The sequence below is a fragment of the Aulostomus chinensis genome, chromosome 1, assembly GCF_037954235.1.
Source record: "Aulostomus chinensis isolate RoL2024-O1b breed Wild chromosome 1, RoL_Achi_v1.0, whole genome shotgun sequence".
Lineage (NCBI taxonomy): Eukaryota > Metazoa > Chordata > Actinopteri > Syngnathiformes > Aulostomidae > Aulostomus > Aulostomus chinensis.
Genome location: NC_141320.1, coordinates 488,612 through 510,975, shown reverse-complemented (window position 1 = coordinate 510,975; position 22,364 = coordinate 488,612). Strand labels below are relative to the sequence as shown.

At 45.8% G+C, this 22,364-nt stretch overlaps 2 protein-coding genes across 2 annotated transcripts in view; one reads left to right on the top strand and one right to left on the bottom strand.

Moving 5' to 3' along the window:
- LOC147269894 (uncharacterized) overlaps positions 1-22,364 on the top strand; it is a 47,656-nt gene that overhangs the window by 16,769 nt on the left and 8,523 nt on the right. The window lies entirely within an intron of this gene.
- Positions 535-22,064, bottom strand: LOC147269896 (protein NLRC3-like). The gene is made up of 12 exons (XM_086200485.1): positions 21,990-22,064; positions 18,441-18,663; positions 18,190-18,300; positions 17,933-18,011; positions 17,636-17,831; positions 15,660-17,454; positions 9,628-9,801; positions 8,267-8,440; positions 5,858-6,031; positions 3,823-3,996; positions 2,382-2,555; positions 535-1,938 (listed from the first exon to the last, which is right to left on the bottom strand). Exons 2-12 carry the CDS (start codon positions 18,647-18,649, stop codon positions 1,932-1,934), a joined length of 3,267 nt encoding a protein of 1,088 aa, XP_086056611.1. The 5' UTR covers positions 18,650-18,663; positions 21,990-22,064; the 3' UTR covers positions 535-1,931.

Sequence of the window (22,364 nt, the reverse complement as noted above, 5' to 3'; positions counted from 1 at the left end):
TTCCCGTCCATCAATCAAACTGATCAATAAGCTTATCTACAGCTGCTCCGCATCAGCTGATCAAATCCCTCACTTCTGATTGGCCCCTCTCAACTTAAATGTCACCCGGCCTCAACGACCGCTCTGCTAGCTTCTGGCTATGCTGCTCTGCCTGCTGCTATCTGCTGCCATTTCCTGCCATTTCCTGTACAGTTGCTCCTGCTCGCAACTTGCTACACTCCACCTCCCCAGCTCCACCTTGTCGTGTATACATGGCATAGTTCATTCCATGTCATGTTGCTGCTCTGTTCACGGGGGTATGTTTGCTCTTCCAGTCTTAAACTGGGAGAACCTTCCCTCATGCTGCTGGTCCCTAGTTTCATGGTGCTCATGAAAAATTCTCAGGGGACTCCTCTGAACAGAGCCGTACCACCAGTTTGTGCTAGAATAAACAAATCAAGCTCATTATCATCTCTGTGTTTCTTGACGTGAATGGACCTGACAGAACTTGTGTTCCTCAATAAAAATGCAGAAATGAATCACTTTTTAGTCTTTTATTTTATATGATTCAACACTTAAGTTCACAAAATTCCATAGAGAAGTTGAAAATTTCAGTTCTGAATTTTTTTATAGACAAATTTGCTCCATTTTACACAGCGACTCATTTCAGCATTTACACAAACAAATTGAACAAATGAAATTCTACAACGATGAGATGATATTTGAAGGAAAGGATGAGCGATTAAATGTTATTTCACAGGCTGATGTTGGGTTAGCAGTATGGAAGCTTTTCCATCTTTTTTCAGTTTGTTTACCTGCAATGATTGAGAACTCCTGCAGGGGTCGCTATTGAGTGGCCAACACAGTGTCAAAACAGTGCCGACACAGTTAGTGTAGTGTGTCAGTTCACTCCTTAAGGGATCATCATCCAATCACTACCTTGCAGTCCTCATCCATGCTGAGGAGGACAGACCTGAATCCTGTCTCCCTTTAACGTCACATGGAGTTTGGTACTCTTTCAAGATGAACCTCACTTCTGACTTCCTTTGCTCAACGGTTCAAGGAGTTGGGAGTCCTCATCTATATAATTCTAACATGGATAGAAAAGAGAACGTCTGCTGGCCCAAGGGATTCGTTTCAGCTCAGCTTCAACAACCTTTGACAACCTGAGTTCTTGGGAATCAAACATCTGCTTCATTTTAACGTCGTTGTAAAGTCTATAAAAAAGTTCATGTCAAGAAGTTCTCTTTGAATGCAGCAGAAACCTTCATCAGGAGGGTTACCAGGGTCAGGGGTCAGCAGGAATACAAACAAGAGACAATCAGGAACAACCTTCATCAGGAGGGTTACCAGGGTCAGAGGTCAGCAGGAATACAAACATGAGACAATCAGGAACAAACTTCATCAGGAGGGTTACCAGTGTCAGGGGTCAGCAGGAATACAAACAAGAGACAATCAGGAACAACCTTCATCAGGAGGGTTACCAGGGTCAGGGGTCAGCAGGAATACAAACAAGAGACAATCAGGAACAACCTTCATCAGGAGGGTTACCAGGGTCAGGGGTCAGCAGGAATACAAACAAGAGACAATCAGAAACAACCTTCATCAGGAGGGTTACCAGGGTCAGGGGTCAGCAGGAATACAAACAAGAGACAATCAGGAACAACCTTCATCAGGAGGGTTACCAGGGTCAGGGGTCAGCAGGAATACAAACAAGAGACAATCAGGAACAACCTTCATCTGGAAAAGTTGAGAAAGCCTGAATCTTGAAGCTGTCTGGGGAACTGAGCCTCAGGGAATCAACCTCCGCTGGTTGGGCTCAGAAGCTGTACAGAGAAACTCAACACTCCTTTTCTGGGCAGGGAGAGACCAGCAAGGATGCACTCAAGTAGCTCGTCCTTCAGGAGACAAACTCCACATGTGAAGCACCTTCAAGTCCATCAGGCTGGTGTCTAGAGCCTGGAGGAAAGACATCAAAAAGATGTGGTGGTTATGAGCCTCAGCAGGAAGCAAACGCTCAGCATAGTGGGACAGTTTAAAGACACAGGAGGTCTGATGGAGGCCTCAAGCACCACCTTGCAGGAAGTCCCTCTGCACCCACATTTCAGGGAAATTGTCTTTACAAACTGCAGTGAACTTTAGATGTGCTGGTTTATAGTATTTCACTGTAACAGTTATGAATGAAACAAACTAAAAATAATCAGTATTTTGTGAAACTGTCCATCATGTCTGAAATATTTTGATGTCACTTTGGGGCCCAACATCTCCCTGAGGGCCTCCTCCAGTTGGTCTGAAGTGTGATCAAACACCAGAGAACAAAGCAAATATGACTAAAACAGTTCTGAGGAAGTTCTGGGGAGAACCTTTATTGTTGTTCTGAAGCTCTGCTTCTATGTTCCTACCTGAGAGTCTCCAGCCTCCAGTGAGGATCCTTCAGTCCAGCAGACAGCAGCTCCACTCCTGGGCCTCCTGGATTATTGAGGCTCAGGTGCAGCTCTCTCAGGTGGGAGGGGTTGGAGCTCAGAGCCGAGGCCAGAGAAGTAAAACCTTCCCCTCTGATCCCACAACGTACCAGCCTGCAGTTAAGAGAACAGAGTTAATTCACTGTTCTACCAAATCCTGGAACCTGAACCTCTCAGATGTTGATGGTCTTCACTCCAAGTTAGTGAGGTGTTTATAGTTGGTTTAGCAGTGCCAGGCTAAAGGCTGTGGTCCAACTGCACCGGCACAGTGACAGTTTCGTCAGGAACAAAGCTACCAGGCCTCAGTAATCTACTACCAGCAGGATATTCCAGAGGAACTGTTGACAAACAGCTGGATTCTGTCCATCTGCTCTCACTGGTTCCCACACCAGCAGCTGCTTTGACAAGTTCCTCTGGTCTTCACCAACAAATGGAACACTTCCTCCTCCAGTCTTTGTTCTGACTTCTCTCTGGTGACCTGCTTTGATCAGTGAGGTTTCTGCTGTTTCACTGTCATGACAGCGTGCAGGTTGTTGAGTCCCGTCACTCACGACAGGAGTTCACCTTCTCACTACCCTCAGATAAAACGCTTCTTTCTCCATTACTAGAGAATCTATCACACATTCATAGTTAAGGATGAACCACAGGAACAAGCTCCTCCTCCACTGTGTTACCATGGTGACGAGTCCCCACCCACATCAAAGAGAGACGTGTTCAACCAGAAGTGCTTGGAGTCGCTGCACGAAGCAGGCAGACACCTCTGGGTGGCTGGAGCCTTTTTATGGAGGCGGCAGCAAATGCTTCTGTTCCCTGGAAACAACTGGAAATCCAGGCTGGAGGTCAGGAAAACAACACATTGGACTCAGGCACTCGTGCTGAAGTTGACCATCACTTCTTGAGTGACGTCCCACTGCTACATGGTGACCACTGAGGGAGGTTTGGAAGGTGACTATTTATAAAGAACAGATTCACAGCAGTCGTTGACAGGCATTCCTGCTGTTGCCATAGCAACCAACCTGCCTCCGTGATGTGGCACATCACTGTATAAGTGTCAGGTGACCTGAGGTTGGAGAAAGGGCTGGTAGCTCTGCTTCCACTGTAGGAGATCACGACGACGCTGACCGACACTTCTGAGCGTTTGAAATTCCTCCAAATGTCAGACGGCCGGTTGCTCACTGATCAGGCAACGATCGACCCTCCAGAATAAAACTGACCTTCATGTGGCTTGAACATCGGCTCAAATCTCTTCATTAAGGACATGTTTTGTTGTCACATGACCTTTGAACCCCAAAATCTAACCAGTTCATCATGAACGTTTGAGTCAAAGTAAAGAAATTGTGGGTGGAGTGGAGGCCTGCTAAGATGAGAGCTGGACTCTGACCTGAGAGTTTCCAGGTGACAGTGGGGATCCTCCAGTCCAGCACACAGCAGCTCCACTCCTGAATCCTGCAGCAGGTTCCAGCTCAGGTCCAGTTCTCTCAGACTGGAGGACTGAGAGCTGAGAACTGAAGACAGAACTGAACAACTTCTCTCTGAGAGCTTACACTCCTCCAGCCTGAAGAAGAAATGGAAACATGAGCAAACATGGCGTCAACACCAACTCATCAATGATGAAATCTGTTCTCATCTCTGGTTCAGGATCAGCTTTGATATGTGGACGTTTGGAGTTGATGCCTCATTTGCATATTTAAACAGGTTGATAGGGAACCTTCAAGAACTTTGATAGAACATTCAAATGTCATGGTGTATATATATATGCTTTCAATTAAACTGATGTCTTCCTGGTTGATGGTTTGACTCCATTTTGAGTCAGTTTCTAGTTCTGTCTTTCTTCCTTCATTCATTCTTCAACATTGTTCTCTCTTCACCAGAGCTTTGATCCTCATCTTCCTGTATTTCACTGCTCCATTTTAATTCTCTTTGTCTTTTGCCATCATTTCCTCTCTGCCTCTATTTTATTCCCCTTCATTATTTTCATGCGTCCATCGGTCTCAGGTGTGTCTTTGTCTCATGGCTCTGATCTCTGCTTTGTTGTCTTTCTTGTCTCCAGCAGGAGGCACCAGACCAGGAAAACCTGACACTGACATTTTTCCCTCTGAGCGATGAAACAAGACGGGAATGATCACCATTCAGAGAGAATGGAACTGGTCTGATCATGAGTGGGAGGATGTCTGCTCCACACACACACACACACACACACACACACACACACACACACACACACACACACACACACACACACACACACACACACCATCTAGAGGTCTGCCCTCCAGTTTCAATTCAGCTTCCTTTCATTCCAGGTCATCATCACTCCTTCAACTGAGTCTCTTCCACACATCAGATCAAAGTCTTCAGTCTTGTCCAGCAGCACCAGAGTGAAGCCTCTTCAGCTCTGAAACCATCTTTGTCAGCTGCAGCAGCAGCAGCATGGAGGACAGTGACAGTATTCCTGACTCAAAGAGCGCCGCTTGAACTCAGACGCTTGAATTTGTGTCTGAGATGATGGAAAGTCTCACATCAGCTGAGGATGCCAGAGCCACAGCTCTTCACTCTGCACTGAGCCATTTTCACCACCAGGGGGAGCTCTGGAAGAAGGCTTTTCTTCTGCTGCAGTTTAGCTCTCAGTCCATTCATTCTTACACCCCCCCCCCCCCAGCTCCCAGCTGTTTGACCTGTTGTCCTCCAGGAGGCGCTACCACTGCATCAGGGCTCAGATGAACAGGTTCAAGGACAGTTTGTCCCCCAGAGCCAGAACCCCTCTGACCTCCACCTTGTCCTCTATGCTGCCCCCTTCCAGACAAACTGGGCAGTCCCAGTCCTGAGCAGAACCAGAAGCAGAGCCACATTTCATGGTTCGAAGTCTCTCCACTGGTTGTCTTCCAGTGTGCACATTGATGGTCCTGTTGTGGGCTTGTTGTTCAAGCACTTCCTGGTCTCCACCAGCATGTCTACTGGTCTTCAGTGGATGAACCAGTGCAGCCCCTCAGCTCCTCCTAGGAGTTTAGTCGCTGCTCTAAAGTGCCCACTAAAACCTCTGGTGAGGCCCCTTGAGCTTCAGACTCCCAGCTGCTGGACCAGTCTGAGCCTGACCATCTAAAGAGACACCAGTAAAGACACCAGTCACCATTGACAGGCTTTACTGGTTGGAAGTTGCTCCTTGAAGCATTTGACTCCAAATGGTTTCTACATTGTATTAATAAATAAATGAATATACATACATATATATATGTGTGTATATATATATATATATATATATATATATATATATATATATATATATATATATATATACATATATATATACATATATATATATATATATATATATATATATATATATATATATATATATATATATATATATCCCACCAGGAGAGGGTGGAGTGGAGGCCTGATAAGAGTTGTACTCTGACCTGAGAGTTTCCAGGTGACAGTGTGGATCCTCCAGTCCAGCACCCAGCAGCTCCACTCCTGAATCCTGCAGCAGGTTCCGGCTCAGGTCCAGTTCTCTCAGACTGGAGGACTGAGAGCTGAGAACTGAAGACAGAACTGAACAACTTCTCTCTGAGAGCTTACACTTCACCAGCCTGAAGAAGAAATGGAAACATGAGCAAACATGGCGTCAACACCAACTCATCAATGATGAAATCTGCTCTCATCTCTGGTTCAGGATCAGCTTTGATATGTGGACGTTTGGAGTTGATGCCTCATTTGCATATTTAAACAGGTTGATAGGGAACCTTCTTTCTACATTGTATTAATAAATAAATGAATATAGATATATAAGTATATATACATATATATATACACATATATATATGTATATATAGATAGATAGATAGATAGATAGATAGATAGATAGATAGATAGATATGTTTATATATATGCTTTCAATTAAACTGATGTCTTCCTGGTTGATGGTTTGACTCCATTTTGAATCAGTTTCTAGTTCTGTCTTTCTTCCTTCATTCATTCTTCAACATTGTTCTCTCTTCACCAGAGCTTTGATCCTCATCTTCCTGTATTTCACTGCTCCATTTTAATTAGGGCCTGAGCCAGAAGGTACTTCTGGCGAAGACCCTATTATGTTTGCTCGGCAGAGCAACACATTAGCAGCACTAAAAACACTAAAAACACACACTAAACAGTGTCCCAGGCCCCCCCAACACCCATGAGGCAACTGGGTCAGACGGCCCGGAGCCAGTTTTCACATACACACCCATTCAAAACCTGGTATTATACTGTTCTTGCTCTCAATGAGTGCGCGCTATATGCGCATAATGCGCATAACGCGCATAATCTAATTTGACCCCCTGAACATGCATGAAATTCGCTGAATTTCGGCACAATCGTTCGGTATGTCTCAACATTCACTAATCAAAAACAAAAACGCCACTAAAGTCTATAGCGCCACCTAGGGAGCCACACAAAAAAAAGATAATTTTTTTTAATTTCGCGCGCTATAACTCCTCACACAAAACTCCCACAGACATGGGACCAACACCGTTGGACTCGTCTCATCAAGACGAACAATTCTTACACTCTGACCCCTCACCTATCTCCAACAGAATGTCCACAAATTGGACAAAACTGTCAAAATCAGGACTTTTTTTACTCCCCGAACAAAATCTATCTCCTCCTAAACCGTAAATGCCAGGGCTTCCAAACTTTCACACATTACTCTCCCAACTGTGCTGATTAAAAGTTCAGTAAGAATAATATACTACGCGCTCGGTTCCCATTTTATAAGCCGTCAAAGTCGGGGAGACACGTTTCACGCTTACAATGGAAGTCAATGGGGAGGCCGTGTCCTCTCATGATACATACTCTCGAACAAATGCTTCTCACGTCTATACCATACATCGCACAGCTTTTAAAAACATATCACTGTATTCCTGACAAAAATCCCTACAAAAATATGGTATTTTGTGTTACTTTCGACCAACGTAGGCCGAGTTATTCAGCTTTTACACACTACATTTCTCTTAATCCTCCGCTCTCTCCACTCTAGCACAGATCAAAGGAAGTGCAGCGGGGGAGGGGTTCTTAAAGGGCCAGCTGGCAGCTCTGCTCTCAGCTCTTCTCTCAGCTCTGACAGAGATGGCAGACATTTGTTTACTGTAGTCATGGAAACCACAATTGGAGCTTCTCTGCCCTCATGTACATACTCTCAAACAAACACTTGTCGCTTCTAAATTAAAACACTCACACCTTCAAAAAGCACACCATTGAATTCCTGAGAAAAACTCTACGCACTGATGTCTTTACATTCCACTTTTGACCCATATATGCAGAGTTATGATTGTGTTTCACAGTTAAACTGCCAAATCCTCCTCTGCTCTCCACTCTGACAGAGATGGCAGAGAGCGAGCAGAGAAGGGAGGGGTTCTTAAAGGGCCGGCTCTCAGCTCTGCACTCACACTGTGCAGCGCACTGAGGCTCGTATCTCCGAAACTACAAGGCCTAGGGATTTGCCGATTACACCGTTGGATTCGGGCCGGTGATCCGGCCGCGGTTAGGCGGGGGCTCAGGCCCTAACAACGCTGCTTGCAGCTTTAATTCTCTTTGTCTTTTGCCATCATTTCCTCTCTGCCTCTATTTTATTCCCCTTCATTATTTTCAGTATTACTTTATACATATATTATTTTATATATATATATATATATATATATATATATATATATATATATATACATATATATATATATATATATATATATATATATATATATATATATATATATATATATATATATATATATATATCTCCCACCAGGAGAGGGTGGAGTGGAGGCCTGCTAAGATGAGAGCTGGACTCTGACCTGAGAGTTTCCAGGTGACAGTGTGGATCCTCCAGTCCAGCACACAGCAGCTCCACTCCTGAATTGTGCAGCAGGTTCAGGCTCAGGTCCAGTTGTCTCAGACTGGAGGACTGAGAGCTGAGAACTGAAGACAGAACTGAACAACTTCTCTCTGAGAGCTCACACTCCCTCAGCCTGAAGAAGAAATGGAAACATGAGCAAACATGGCGTCAACACCAACTCATCAATGATGAAATCTGTTCTCATCTCTGGTTCAGGATCAGCTTTGATATGTGGACGTTTGGAGTTGAAGCCTCATTTGCATATTTAAACAGGTTGATAGGGAACCTTCTTTCTACATTGTATGAATAAATAAATGAATATACATATATACGTATATATATATATATATATATATATATATATACATATATATGTATATATAGATAGATAGATAGATAGATAGATAGATAGATATGTTTATATATATCCTTTCAATTAAACTGATGTCTTCCTGGTTGATGGTTTGACTCCATTTTGAATCAGTTTCTAGTTCTGTCTTTCTTCCTTCATTCATTCTTCAACATTGTTCTCTCTTCACCAGAGGTTTGATCCTCATCTTCCTGTATTTCACTGCTCCATTTTAATTCTCTTTGTCTTTTGCCATCATTTCCTCTCTGCCTCTATTTTATTCCCCTTCATTATTTTCAGTATTACTTTATACATATATTATTTTATATATATATATATATATATATATATATATATATATAGATAGATATATAGATAGATATATATAGATATATATAGATATAGATATAGATATAGGACTGAGAGCTGAGAACTGAAGACAGAACTGAACAACTTCTCTCTGAGAGCTTACACTCCCTCAGCCTGAAGAAGAAATGGAAACATGAGCAAACATGGCGTCAACACCAACTCATCAATGATGAAATCTGTTCTCATTCTCTGGTTCAGGATCAGCTTTGATATGTGGACGTTTGGAGTTGAAGCCTCATTTGCATATTTAAACAGGTTGATAGGGAACATTCTTTCTACATTGTATTAATAAATAAATGAATATACATATATACGTACATATATATATATAAATAAATGAATATACATATATATATACATATATATACATATATATAAATAAATGAATATACATATATATGTATGTATATGTATGTATATATGTGTGTATATATGTATATTCATTTATATATATATATATATATATATATATATATATATATATATATATATATATATATATATATATATATATATATATATATATATATATATATATATATATATATCCCACCAGGAGAGGGTGGAGTGGAGGCCTGCTAAGATGAGAGCTGGACTCTGACCTGAGAGTTTCCAGGTGACAGTGTGGATCCTCCAGTCCAGCAGACAGCAGCTCCACTCCTGAATCCTGCAGCAGGTTCCAGCTCAGGTCCAGTTCTCTCAGACTGGAGGACTGAGAGCTGAGAACTGAAGACAGAACTGAACAACTTCTCTCTGAGAGCTTACACTCCTCCAGCCTGAAGAAGAAATGGAAACATGAGCAAACATGGCGTCAACACCAACTCATCAATGATGAAATCTGTTCTCATTCTCTGCTCAGTGAATGATTTTAATTCTTTAGTGTTCATCTTTAAAGCGATACATCACCCAATGAGTGCTTTTGACTTTCAAGTACTCAAAAATATGCGTCTGGACAAGAAGACGATGACCTGGAGAGTTTGGAAACAGAAGTTTCTGGACAGTTTAGCTGTTGGTAGCTGTCGTTATCAGGCTCAAGACTCACCTTTTTAGCTTCGCTTTGAACTGATTTAACTGATGCAGTCTCTTGTATCCTTTAATTTTATCACTATATTTTATCTTTTAATTTTTTTATTCTACTTTTCAATTAGCTCTTAAACTTTTAGATTTTATATGTACGTATATATATATATATATATATAAAAGTATATATATATATATATATATATATATTATGTCATTCTGATACTTTAATATCATTGTAATTTCTATTCTTTCCTATTCTGCCTTCTTTTAGTCTTTCAGTTTTTAGCTCCAGTGTTTCCTGGTGGGGGCCCTCCACACTGGGAGGTGTGTCTGGTCCGCCCACAGGGGCGTCATGCTTGGGATCGTCCAGGCCCGGAGAGCCGGGGGGCTCTGCATTATATGTGGAGTGTACCCGTCTGTCCGGGTCGGGCGGTCTCGGTGGCTTTATATTGTATTTAATGTTTTTCTTTTATTTCTGTGAAGCACTTTGTGTTGCAGTTTCTGTCTGAAAAGTGCCATATAGATATAAATAAAGTAAAGTAGCTTCAAGCTAAAGAGACGTGGCCGGATCCTCCTGCATTCTGCAGTCCCACACAAGTCATGCAGGAGGAGAACCTCTCTGAGAGCTCACGACTCCTGTTGGTGAGTTCTTGACCAGCAGAATCCACTTTTTAGGTGAAGCATCACTTTAACAATGTGAACTAGTTTGAACCCACTGGTCTGATTCTGAGGGAGTTTCCAGCTTTACAAGAACAGGAAGCCTCAACTGGTCTGATTGATTTCTACCATTTTCTGATTTTTGGTCTCTTTTGATGACGTGTGCTACAATGTGATGTCACAGCTGGAGCTGGAGTCTGCCCTCGCACTGCGCGGTGGTGGACCCTCTGCCCGGATCTCCGGACAGTGCCCCTTGGTGCTCCAATCAGACCCCTGGACCAGGTAGGCTAGACTCCCTGTCGGCTGGTTGCAGTGGTGACGGGGTGGTCAGCGGGACCAGTCTGGAAGTTGGCCCCCTGCAGGTCTGGCCCATTCCTCAGGCCCTCTCATTGCCTCTCTGTCCCATCACATCACATCTTATGTATCACTAGGCCTTGAGGGGCTGGACCCCCCAATTTTAATCACATCGTAGACATTTAGGGCTTGGGGGAGTGCATGAGGATGTACTGGGAGACTCTGCCGTCTGCAACCGGCGGGGCTTCCATGCCCTGGGTGCCTCCGCCAATTTTAACTACATTCTAGTCATCCACATCATCACATCTACATTCCCATGCACAACACGCACCCTGCACCATGTTGGGATGGGGGGGCAGCTGGGGCAGGGAGTGGGTCCAGTGCTGCCTCCTTTGCTAACTGCACGATTGCAGGCCTGGGGGCCTGGCCGGGGCTCTTTGTGGGGGGGGGGGGGGGGGCTGGTCCTCTTCCCAGCATGGTGGTTGGGCTGGGGTTGGTCACGGGCCCTGCTGTTGTGTGGTGGATCGCTCGCTGGCGGTTTCACTAAGTCTGAGGTGCCCTGGACTGTATCAGCATCTATGGAGTGCTCAGCCCCTGTATGGAGGAAGATGAGAGTATGATTTTTTTGTTTGGGGGTGGCGGTCCTGGGCGTGCGTGCCTTCAGCTCACCCTGGCGGGCGGGCTGGGCCTCTCAGGGGAGTGGGGGTTCCCGGCTGGCTGGCTGGTGGTGCCCTATAGTCTGAAGCCCGCCTGCTCTGACCCATAATCACACACTCAGACATTTATCTAAAAATTATATTAAACCAAATGGTAAACCTGCACTGGAAATTCTGCAACCAATGTTTTTTCCTTTTTTTTTCTTTTCTCCTCTCTGTTGTTGTTGTTACTTTTTCTTTGTTTGTTTGTTTGGTTTTTGTTTTTTTTCTGCTATTGCTGTTGTTGTTTTTGTCCCGCCCCCCTTGTCCTCCCTGTCCTGTCCCTGCTCTCTCTTCCTGTCCTCTCCTGAGCCTTAGTCCGGTAGCTTCATCAATGAACCAACACCATTCCAAATAAAGTTCAACACAGATGGTGAAAGGAGGAGTTTATCAGGTTCCTCCTTGGCAGAGTAGAACTGCTTCAGTCCAACGAGGCACCAGGAACATGGATGCTGCTGCTTAACAGGACAGGGTAAAAAAAAAAACTTGTCTGATTGATTTCTACTATTTTTGGTCTCTTTTGATGACGTGTGCTACAATGTGATGTCACAGCGGCCATATTGGATGAGCTGGAGTCTCTCAGGAAAGTTGTTTTCTTTTTTCTTTCCAAGTCCATTCAGAATGAACCAAAGAAAACACTGCTAATAAACCAGCAGAAGACGAGGAGGAAGTTCAAAAGTCTCTGAACTTCAAGTCAGAGGATCGACGTCAGGTTGCCAGCAACAGAGGGACCAACTAGATTAGACTGATGAAGAGCAGCACCTGAAGGCTGCCATCAAAGAAGAAGACCAGAGAAGAGAAGAGACTGAAAAGAGAGGGGAAGATTTGGAGCAACAAACAAGGACGAGGACTTGGTGTTGTCTGGACCTGAGACCAGCCACCGCACCTCTGCTGCCTCACAGCTGCTGACCAGCAGGGTGAGGACGCACCCAGAGGTGAACTGCAGTCACTTGAGCAGGGAGTCAGGGAGTTCTTCAACAACAGAGAGGTTCCTATGAACAGGGACCAGATCGCTGCTCGTCCACCAAACCAGAGACACAACAACAGGCTCAGCATCATCGCTCCATTTGTGAGCAGAAAACATGAAGCTGAGGAGCAAAGAGTCCAGGTGTCCATGCAGAAGAGCCTCTCACAAAGACAAACTGAGACTGAGACAGAATCCTGACAAAGAGGAAGAGAATTCAGGACTGGTGGAGAGGAGCTGGAGAGTCCTGATCAGACTGAACGCTCACCTGAGCAGGTAAAAGTGACAGTGGTCAGAGACCTGGAAGATCTTGATCAACATTCATGACAATGTTGAATGTTGAGGAGGAGAGGAGGAGGAGTGAGGAGATGTCCCACTGTCAATGGAGTTGTGCTGTGAAATATCAGCAACCTCAGTTTGGGAGAGATAAATCTGGGAAAACTGGAAGAAAATGAGTGAATCCACACTTTGGAAGTCTTCTGCTGTCAAGATCCAACAATTTAGGAGTTAGAAACGGTCACTGATCAGAGATCCACTTCCACCAGAACATCAGCTTGAACTGTGACTGTTATTCTGAAGAGGAGTTCAGTTCTGGAGTCAAATGGAGCAGTTTTCAGTCCTTCACTTCACCAGCAGGAGGCTCTGCAGCAACTTCTCCTCAATCAAAGAGAGCGTCATCAGTTTCAGCAGAGATTTAGTGAGCAGCAACTTTGGAGCCTTGGCTGAATGATAATAATGAGCTGCAGCATGGAGGAGAGGCTCTGAAAGGTTTAGTCCAACCAGGGTCAGAGAGAGGGGGCTGTCGCTCTTCAATGCCAGGTTCTTGATCAGATCACCATGGTTACTGAGAAGCTGATGGATGTGTGACCTCTGAAATTGAGGCTGACAGATGCAGAACCATATTAGTTAGTTGTGTTTCTAGAGCGCCGGGTCACGCGTCGATCAGTTTCATCCACTTCCAGGATGACATGAAGAGCATCAGGATGAAGTGAGAGTTTGGTTTGTTGGATTTGGTGAAATCTGTTGATCATTCAAAACTGCAGAATTTGTTCCTTCATGTTTAGTGGAGTTTCTATCCATTCGTTGTAGAACCTAAGAGAACCTGAGAGAACAGAGCAGCACTGATTGACAATCTTTCTATCAATGTGATTGATGGACAGAGGAAAGTCAACTGTTAGTGGCTGGTGGGAGCCACCGTTTGCCTGTTTACAGTGGCAGAGATGAAGAAGAACTTCAAACTCAGAACAAACAGACAGAGGAACAGTTTGGAGGGAACAAATCACCAGAGGCAATGAAGGCTCAGAGCAGAACCTGAGAGTCCTGATTGACAGGGAGTTTCTGGAGAGGACAACAGGGAATCCTAGAATGCGGTTTGACAGCCATTTTGGACTCTTTTTGACCGACGTTGTCTGTTGAAGGAGTTGAGACAAGTTCCTAAAGAGGAGGGAACCAAGGTGAACAAAGGGTTTGGAGAAAGACTTTAAGAAGAAAAATAGGCTCTGGAGGGAATTTATCAAGCATCCACCAGAGGAAAAGGAGGAGAAGAACAAACTAAAACCAGAAGAACATCTGATGAGATCGAAGCGAAGTAAAATCTGGTCAACTGGACGTAAGTTTATCTTGAAGACGTTTCACCTCTCATCCGAGAGGCTTCTTCAGTTCTAGTGAAGAGTGTGGAAACTCCAGCTTATAAACCTATGTGGGAGTGGTCAGTGCTATTGTGGTGGGAACGACCCTCCCGAGACTCACCTGGCCTCCCCAAACAACAGTCGTTGTGCGGTGTCAGGGAGTTTCAGGGGTGGTCGTTAGGGAATTTCACCGACCACTCAGATGCTAATGGGCTGTGCTGGCATCAGCCGTTCCACATGGGTCTTTCAGCTGAACTCTTTGGGGAAGCTTTGAAAGGACTTGGTTGTAAATAGGTGAAAGGAAATGTCGCAGTCCACCTCCTCTGCAGGCAGATCCGTGCAGGCCTCACTGCACGGATCTCTACATAGGGGAAACCAAACAGCCCCTCAACAAGCGCATGGCCCAACATAGAAGAGCCAACTCTGGAGGACAGGACTCAGCAGTTTTCCTCCACCTCAAGGAGGAAAGCCACTCCTTCCAGGACGACCATGTCCAAATCCTCGACAGAGAGGACAGATGGTTTGAAAGAGGAGTTAAAGAAGCCATCCACGTCAGGATAGAGAAACCATCTTTGAACAGAGGAGGTGGACTGCGACATTTCCTTTCACCTATTTACAACCAAGTCCTTTCAAAGCTTCCCCAAAGAGTTCAGCTGAAAGACCCATGTGGAACGGCTGATGCCAGCACAGCCCATTAGCATCTGAGTGGTCGGTGAAACTCCCTAACGACCACCCCTGAAACTCCCTGACACCTCACAACGACTGTCGTTTGGGGAGGCCAGGTGAGTCTCGGGAGGGTCGTTTCCACCACAATAGCACTGACCACTCCCACATAGGTTTATAAGCTGGAGTTTCCACACTCTTCACTAGAACTGAAGAAGCCTCTCGGATGAGAGGTGAAACGTCTTCAAGATAAACTTACGTCCAGTTGACCAGATTTTACTTCGCTTCGATCTACGATGACCTGGATGAATGAGAACCTACACAGACATCTGATGAGATCAGAACAAAAAGACTCTTCTGATCAGTTGTTGGAGAAACAGAACATGGACATCATGATTGAACTTCAGCCCTCATGAATGCCTTCCCTTCATGTGGAGGAGAGCTTGTTAAACTAGAAGAAATATCTAGTAGTCCAGCTCAGGATGTTCTGCTCTCATCATTCTGACCAAACTCTTTGGCCGGGACATCGGCCAAATGTCCTCCCTGTTCCACCACATTCTGGTCTCTGTTCTTTCCTGTTCTATCCTGCTCCAACTTCCTACAGAGACTCAGACCATGAGAGGGTGGAGGATGAGAACCAGAGGTGTTCCTCACATATGAAGTTCAACTGGTAAAAGTCTCCTCACACATCCAGGACTTCATCCACCTACCAAGCTGCAGTTGAAGCTTCGACCACTGGCAGCAGCCTCAGAAGAGCCTCCTCTGAAGCTGAATATATGGTCAGGTCAAACACGTCCAGATCTTCTGAGGACAGTAAGATGAAGACCAGAGCCGACCACTGAGCTGGAGACAGTATAGCTGAGGACAGACGTCCTGATCCCAGCAGACGCTGGATCTCCTCCACCAGAGAACCATCATTCAGTTCATTCAGACAGTGGATCAGGTTGATGCTTCTCTCTGGAGACAGATCCTCATTCATCTTCCCCTTGATGAACTTAACTATTTCCTGTTTGGTCTCTGAGCTTCTTTCTGTCTGTGACACCAAACCTTGCAGGAGAGTCTGATTGGTCTGCAGTGAGAGACCCAGGAGGAAGCGGAGGAACAAGTCCAGGTGTCCATTGGGACTCTTCAAGGCCTGGTCCACAGCTCTCTGGTGCAGGTGTTTTAGTTCAGGTTTCTTTCTGAAGACCCGTGACCTCCGGAATGTTTGTTTCTCTGTCAGCAGATTGACTCCAGAGTTGATGAAGGTCAGATGGACATGAAGAGCAGCCAGAAACTCCTGAACACTCAGATGAACGAAGCAGAACACCCGGTCCTGGTACAGTCCTCTCTCCTCTCTGAAGATCTGAGTGAACACTCCTGAGTACACAGAGGCTGCTCTGATGTCGATGCCACACTCTGTCAGGTCACATTCATAGAAGATCAGGTTGCCTCTCTGCAGCTGATCAAAAGCCAGGTTTCCCAGAGCCTCCATCATCCTCCTGCTCTCTGGAGTCCAGTGTGGATCCGTCTCAGCTCCTCCATCATACTTGACCTTCTTGACTTTGGCCTGAACCACCAGGAAGTGGATGTACATCTCAGTCAGGGTCTTTGGCAGTTCTCCTCTCTCTCTGGTGGTCAACAGGTCCTCCAGGACGGTCGCAGTGATCCAGCAGAAGACGGGGATGTGACACATGATGTGGAGGCTTCGGGACCTCTTGATGTGGGAGACCATGGTCTCGGCCTGTTCCTCATCTCTGAATCTCTTCCTGAAGTACTCCTCCTTCTGGGGGTCAGTGAACCCTCTCACCTCCGTCACCATGTCAACACACTCAGCAGGGATCTGATTGGCTGCCGCAGGTCGTGTGGTCATCAAGAGGTGAGCGGAGGGAAGCAGTGTCCCTCTGATGAGGTTTGTCAGCAGCACGTCCACTGAGGTGGACTCTGTAGCATCGGTCAGGGTCCGGTTGTTGTGGAAGTCCAGAGGGAGTCGACACTCGTCCAGACCGTCAAAGATCAACGCAACCTGGAACTTTTCCAACCTGCATATTCCTGCTTCTTTGATTTCAGAGAAGAAGAGATGAACAAGTTCCACCAAGCTGAAGTTCCTCTGCTTCAGCACATTCAGCTCTCTGAAGGTGAACGGGAACATGAAGTCTATGTGCTGGTTGGTTCTGCCTTCAGCCCAGTCCAGAGTCAACTTGTGTGTTAGGACCGTCTTCCCGATGCCAGCCACTCCCTTTGTCAGCACGGTTCTGACTGCTGCTTCTCTTCCAGCTGAGGCTTTAAAGAGGTCTTCTAGTCTGATGGTTGTTTCTGGTGCGGCTGGTTTCCTGGATGCTGCTTCAATCTGTCTGACCTCGTGTTCCTCATTGACCTCTGCAGCCCCTCCCTCGGTGATGTGGAGCTCTGTGTAGATCTGATTCAGAAGGCTTGGGTTTCCTGCTTTAGCGACCCCCTCAAACACACACTCAAACTTCTTCTGCAGGTTGGACTTCAGTTGACGTCGGCAGGCTGCAGAAGTTCCTGAATGAACAAAGAACAAATGGAGTCAAGGGTGAACACTGGGACTCCTCCTGGTCCTGATACATCTGGGTGCTGCAGGAAGGAAGCTGGAACTGGTTTGACGAGGGCTTGAATGTGAGGAACCTTCATTTGGATCAAAACATGATGCACTCCAGCTTTAAAGCTGTTCAAATCATCTTACTGCTGAGCAGACGGTCAGCCAGCTGCTCCTGATTCATTCTCTTGAGGAAGTCCAGTGTGATCTTCATGAACGCCTCTCTGCTCCTCCTCTGCTCCTCCTCATCATCCAACCACTCCTCTGGTTCATCTGGACTCAGAACCCTCTGGAATCTCTTCAGCTCCTTCTTCACAAAGTCAACAATCTTCTCCTCCAGTAGCTGGAACAGAATAAATGTCAGAGTGAAACGAGTGGAGGCAAAAACAGGTCATGTGACTGAAAACCTGCTGGTCTCCAGTGAGTGACTGAACCCTCACGGACCATAAAGATGGAGTCCAGGTGTGCTGGGTGTTGCTGGATGGACTCACCACTGAGACCATCTGAGTTCTGCTGATCAAGTCTGTGGAGACAAGATGAAGTCAAAGAACCAATAGTAAAGGAACACCAGGGACCTTCATGGTAGCAGGGACCTGGACTCAGCAGAGGTGGGGGGGTCAGTGGCTGGTCCCAGACCTGCCCACAGCCCCCTGCTCTTGAGTGGAAGAGATCGTATCAGAACAGACAGTTTACATTCTCACCTGGGATCAGACTCCAGTCCACCTTTGAACTCTATAGGATGACCCATAGACAGATCACTCTTCATGGACACACAGCTGGGTTCAGGGGGGTCTGATGTCCTCTGAGAGAACCTGATGGAAACAACACTGATCAATGCTGATGATCAGGAAAAATCATCCAGGAAAACAGGAAAATGTTGAAGGTCCAACGTTTTAATGATGACGATAAAAAAAATGCCTGAGAAAAATGAGTTTCAGTCCTCAGAGCTCACCTCTGACCAGAAGACTGTTGACCATCTTTGAAAGAAATCAGCTGATCCATAGAGTTGTTGCTTCTGAAGGACACACAGCTGGGTCCAGGTCCAGGTCCAGGGCCAGGTCCAGGTCCAGCTCCAGGTCCAGGTCCAGCTCCAGGACCAGTAGAGTCCAGCCTGGTTTTCTGGGGAGGGGCTCCCTCCTCTAGGTCCTCACTCTGATTCATATCAGAGTTCAAACCTTCACACAAACACAACAACACCTTCATTTATCAACAAGCTTCACATCTCAGGACCCAAACTTGTGACTCCTCCAAGTTCAAATCCTTCTCCTCTTTAGAAACATGGTGGAGAGACATTCATTCTTCTCTGTCTGGAGGACGGAAGTCATCTGATAGCAGCAAGAAGACCTGAACCTCTGGACTCCAGCAGGACAGTTGAACTTTGTCTGGTTGAGCTGCTCTGAACTGAAAGAGCTGCTATCAGATCCAACATCAAAGTCTGACAAATGAACGTGTGACATGCCCAAAAAAAGTGCGACCATTTTTGTGTTGAGATATTCCATCGTCGTCTGCCGCTTATTCCTTACTACCTTACTAGTCAGGGTCGCGGGGGGGGGGGGGGTGGAGCCTATCCCAGCATCTACAGGTGAGAGGCGGGGTTCACCCTGGACAGGTCGCCAGTCCATCACAGGACCAACATACAGAGACAAACTACCATTCACACTCACAGTCACACCTACAGTCAATTTAGAGTATCAATCAGCCTCGTCCCCTCTTGATGTCTTTGGACTGTGGGAGGAAGCTGGAGTACCAGAGAGAACCCACACAGGAACAGGGAGAACATGGAGACTCCACACAGAAAGATCCTGTGCTGGAGCCAGGACTCGAACCCGGAACCTTCTTGCTGTGAGGCCACGGTGCTGACCACTGCACCACCGTGCAGCCTGTTTAGATATTCATTTAATTAAAAAAAAAATTTCTTTGTTGCCAGGGTTTAATACCACCTTAATAGAGTTGAACGACATTGTTGTCATGTTAAATTTTATGTCAGTTTCGACATTGAAACATGGTGAAAATGTGCCGCATCAGGGTGGAACCTTCGTCACAGGAGCAGGTGCGCCTGGGTGGTATGCCTCAGACACGATCTGGACCATGGACACAATAAAGAGTAGACACCGCTCGGACTGCTGCGCAGCGAGAAATACGGCCGCCATCTTGGTCCGGTCAAGCTCCCATACGCTCCAGTCATTCGTATGGTGATTCAGCGATGCCGGAGCACTGTGCGCCGTATTCCTGTGCCAGTGTGCGGACGGTAGCAAGCAGGGCTCAAGGGTTAACTTTTCACAAGTAGGATTAAACGTTTCCTCAACATTCTACCTGATGATAGTCACTTGAAGACAGCTGACTTATTCACAATTATAGCAACTTTGGTGTTAGCAACAGATTAGCATTCGATTGGAAAACTTTGTTTGGGAGAGGTGAGAAGAAACTTGAAGGAATAAAATAGATAGAGATAGATAGACACAAAAAAATCTTAAAAAAAGAGCTCACTTTCCTCCTTTTTCTATCTCTATCTATCTATCCATCCATCCATCCCTGTCTTTCTGTCTTGCCTCCAGCAGATCTGAGACTCCTCAGGATGACCCGGCAGCCACAAAAATACTACTTTAAGCATTACAGTACGTGTTTGCTCACAGTATATAGTGCTATTTATAGTATACTATTAATACTAATAGTATTCATTGTACTATGACAACAAATTGAATATTATTTCATATGTTCTTGGGGGTCTGCACGGTGGTGCAGTGGTCAGCACTGTGGCCTCACAGAAAGAAGGTTCCGGGTTGGAGTCCTGGCTCCAGCACAGGATCTTTCTGTGTGAGTCTCCATGTTCTCCTGTTCCTGTGTGGGTTCTCTCTGGTACTCCAGCTTCCTCCACAGTCCAAAGACATCAAGAGGGGACGAGGCTGATTGATACTCTAAATTGACTGTAGGTGTGACTGTGAGTGTGAATGGTTGTTCGTCTCTGTATGTTGGCCCTGTGATGGACTGGTGACCTGTCCAGGGTGAACACCGCCTCTTGCCCATAGGTGATGGGATAGGCTCCACCCCCCCGCGACCATTAATGTGTAGGAATAAGCAGAAGATGATGATGGATGGATGTTCTTAGGTTTAACTTGAAATTGTGCAATTTTTGGATATGTAGGCTCTATATTTGTGGGTATTTCTTCAATTTTCCAATTATTAAAGTAGACAGTCTGCTTCTTATGACATTATTAGTGTGTTTATACAGATCAATCTATAAAACTAAACAAAATCAAATATAATCAAATAAATACATATGAAATTAGTCAATTAAAATGGCCAGTTTTTAATAATCACTGAGACGTAGCAGGAACCAGCTCTAACCTAGTTATCCTTGATTAATTATGTTACTATGGCATCTACAGCCACTGCCGGCATCTTCTAAAATATTATTTGATTCATTATGAGTGTTTGAAAACGCCAAAAAGTTATGGCCTCCATCATGAATCTTTGAATGACTTTTGTAGAGGAAAAAATAGCGTAGTATTGAGCGAACTATGATTCATTTAATGCGCTGAGACTTCATTGCGCCGGTTAAACAGCGGTGCAGAGTGAGGCGGGCGACCGGACCAAGTTGGCGGCGGCATTTCTCCACAGCGCCCATTTGTGGTTGCGGCCGATGCGGAGTCTACTCTTTACTATGTCCATGATCTGGACGATGAACGGGCTGCTGTGTGTCTTCATTGTTGCTGTGTTTCTGTGTTTCACAGAACAGTTTGTCCCAGGTTGGGACCAGAGTCACAAACGTATCACCATGACAACCTGACTATCAGACTGTTGGTGTCATCACCTTCTGATGGAGAACAGAATCTCCATGAAGCAGCGAGTGCAGGTGAAGGAACCAGCAGCTCTGACTTTGGAAAGATCTCAGTCCAACATTCCTACTCGGAATGTTGATCAAAGCATCATGAAACTCTGATGGTTCGGATCAGATTCCAGGTTTGAGTCTCAGCTTCACTCCTCCAACAGCTCAGAATCATAAACTCAGGCTTTTCTAGCTGCTGCTCCTCCTCCAGGACCTCAAACAGCAACACTGAATGATGTTGTGGTCAGGACCCTCTTTCATGTCTGGATGAGACACAGCGGCTGTCCCTCAACTCCAGTGTGAAGTCTGGCATGTTAAGATCCGGTTGGACCCGTTCAGACTCTCCCTGCATTCTTCCCTGATGACGCAACATGAGAAACCAAGCGCTGCTGGTTTGCTGTGAACGTTCCCGCTGACGCTCGTTGTGAACCAGCTAGAATCCCACCTTCACACCTCCTGATGGAGACGGTTCAGCTGGACACTCAAGCAGGGAGCCGACTCAGTCAGAGGGATCCTGTTGGTCTGGGGGGTTCTCACCTGCTGAACTCAACCTGCACACTCGTTCAATGGTTCTTTTCTTCCCTCCTTCTTCCCCCTCCTTTAATTCAGTTAGCGGTTCAAGACAAACAGGTGACCGACATGGACAGACATGTCCATCAATCATGGCCTTCATACCTGGATCAGAGAGACGCTGCTCCTTCTCCCTCCTCAGTCCAGGTGTTTATGTGCATTTGATCTGGCGTCGCTTCCTCATAACTACAAGTCAACGAGAACAACCTGAAAACCAGTCAGGCCACAGGCAGAAACCAGTTACATGCAGTTGTCCCATCTCTCCACTAGATGGTGCTGCCTGCCTCTATGATGGCTCCAGATCAGATGGAACCCAGCAGCAGCAGTTGAGTTCCTGTCCCTGCTTCAACACTTCCAGACCTTCGTGAGGTCACATCAAGTTCTTCCAGGATTCCCTGAGAGACGTCTTTGGAGAGCTGCAGCTTGTCTCTGTCCAGGGTCTCATCATCATCTCCCAGTTTTCCTCCTGCTCCCCCATTC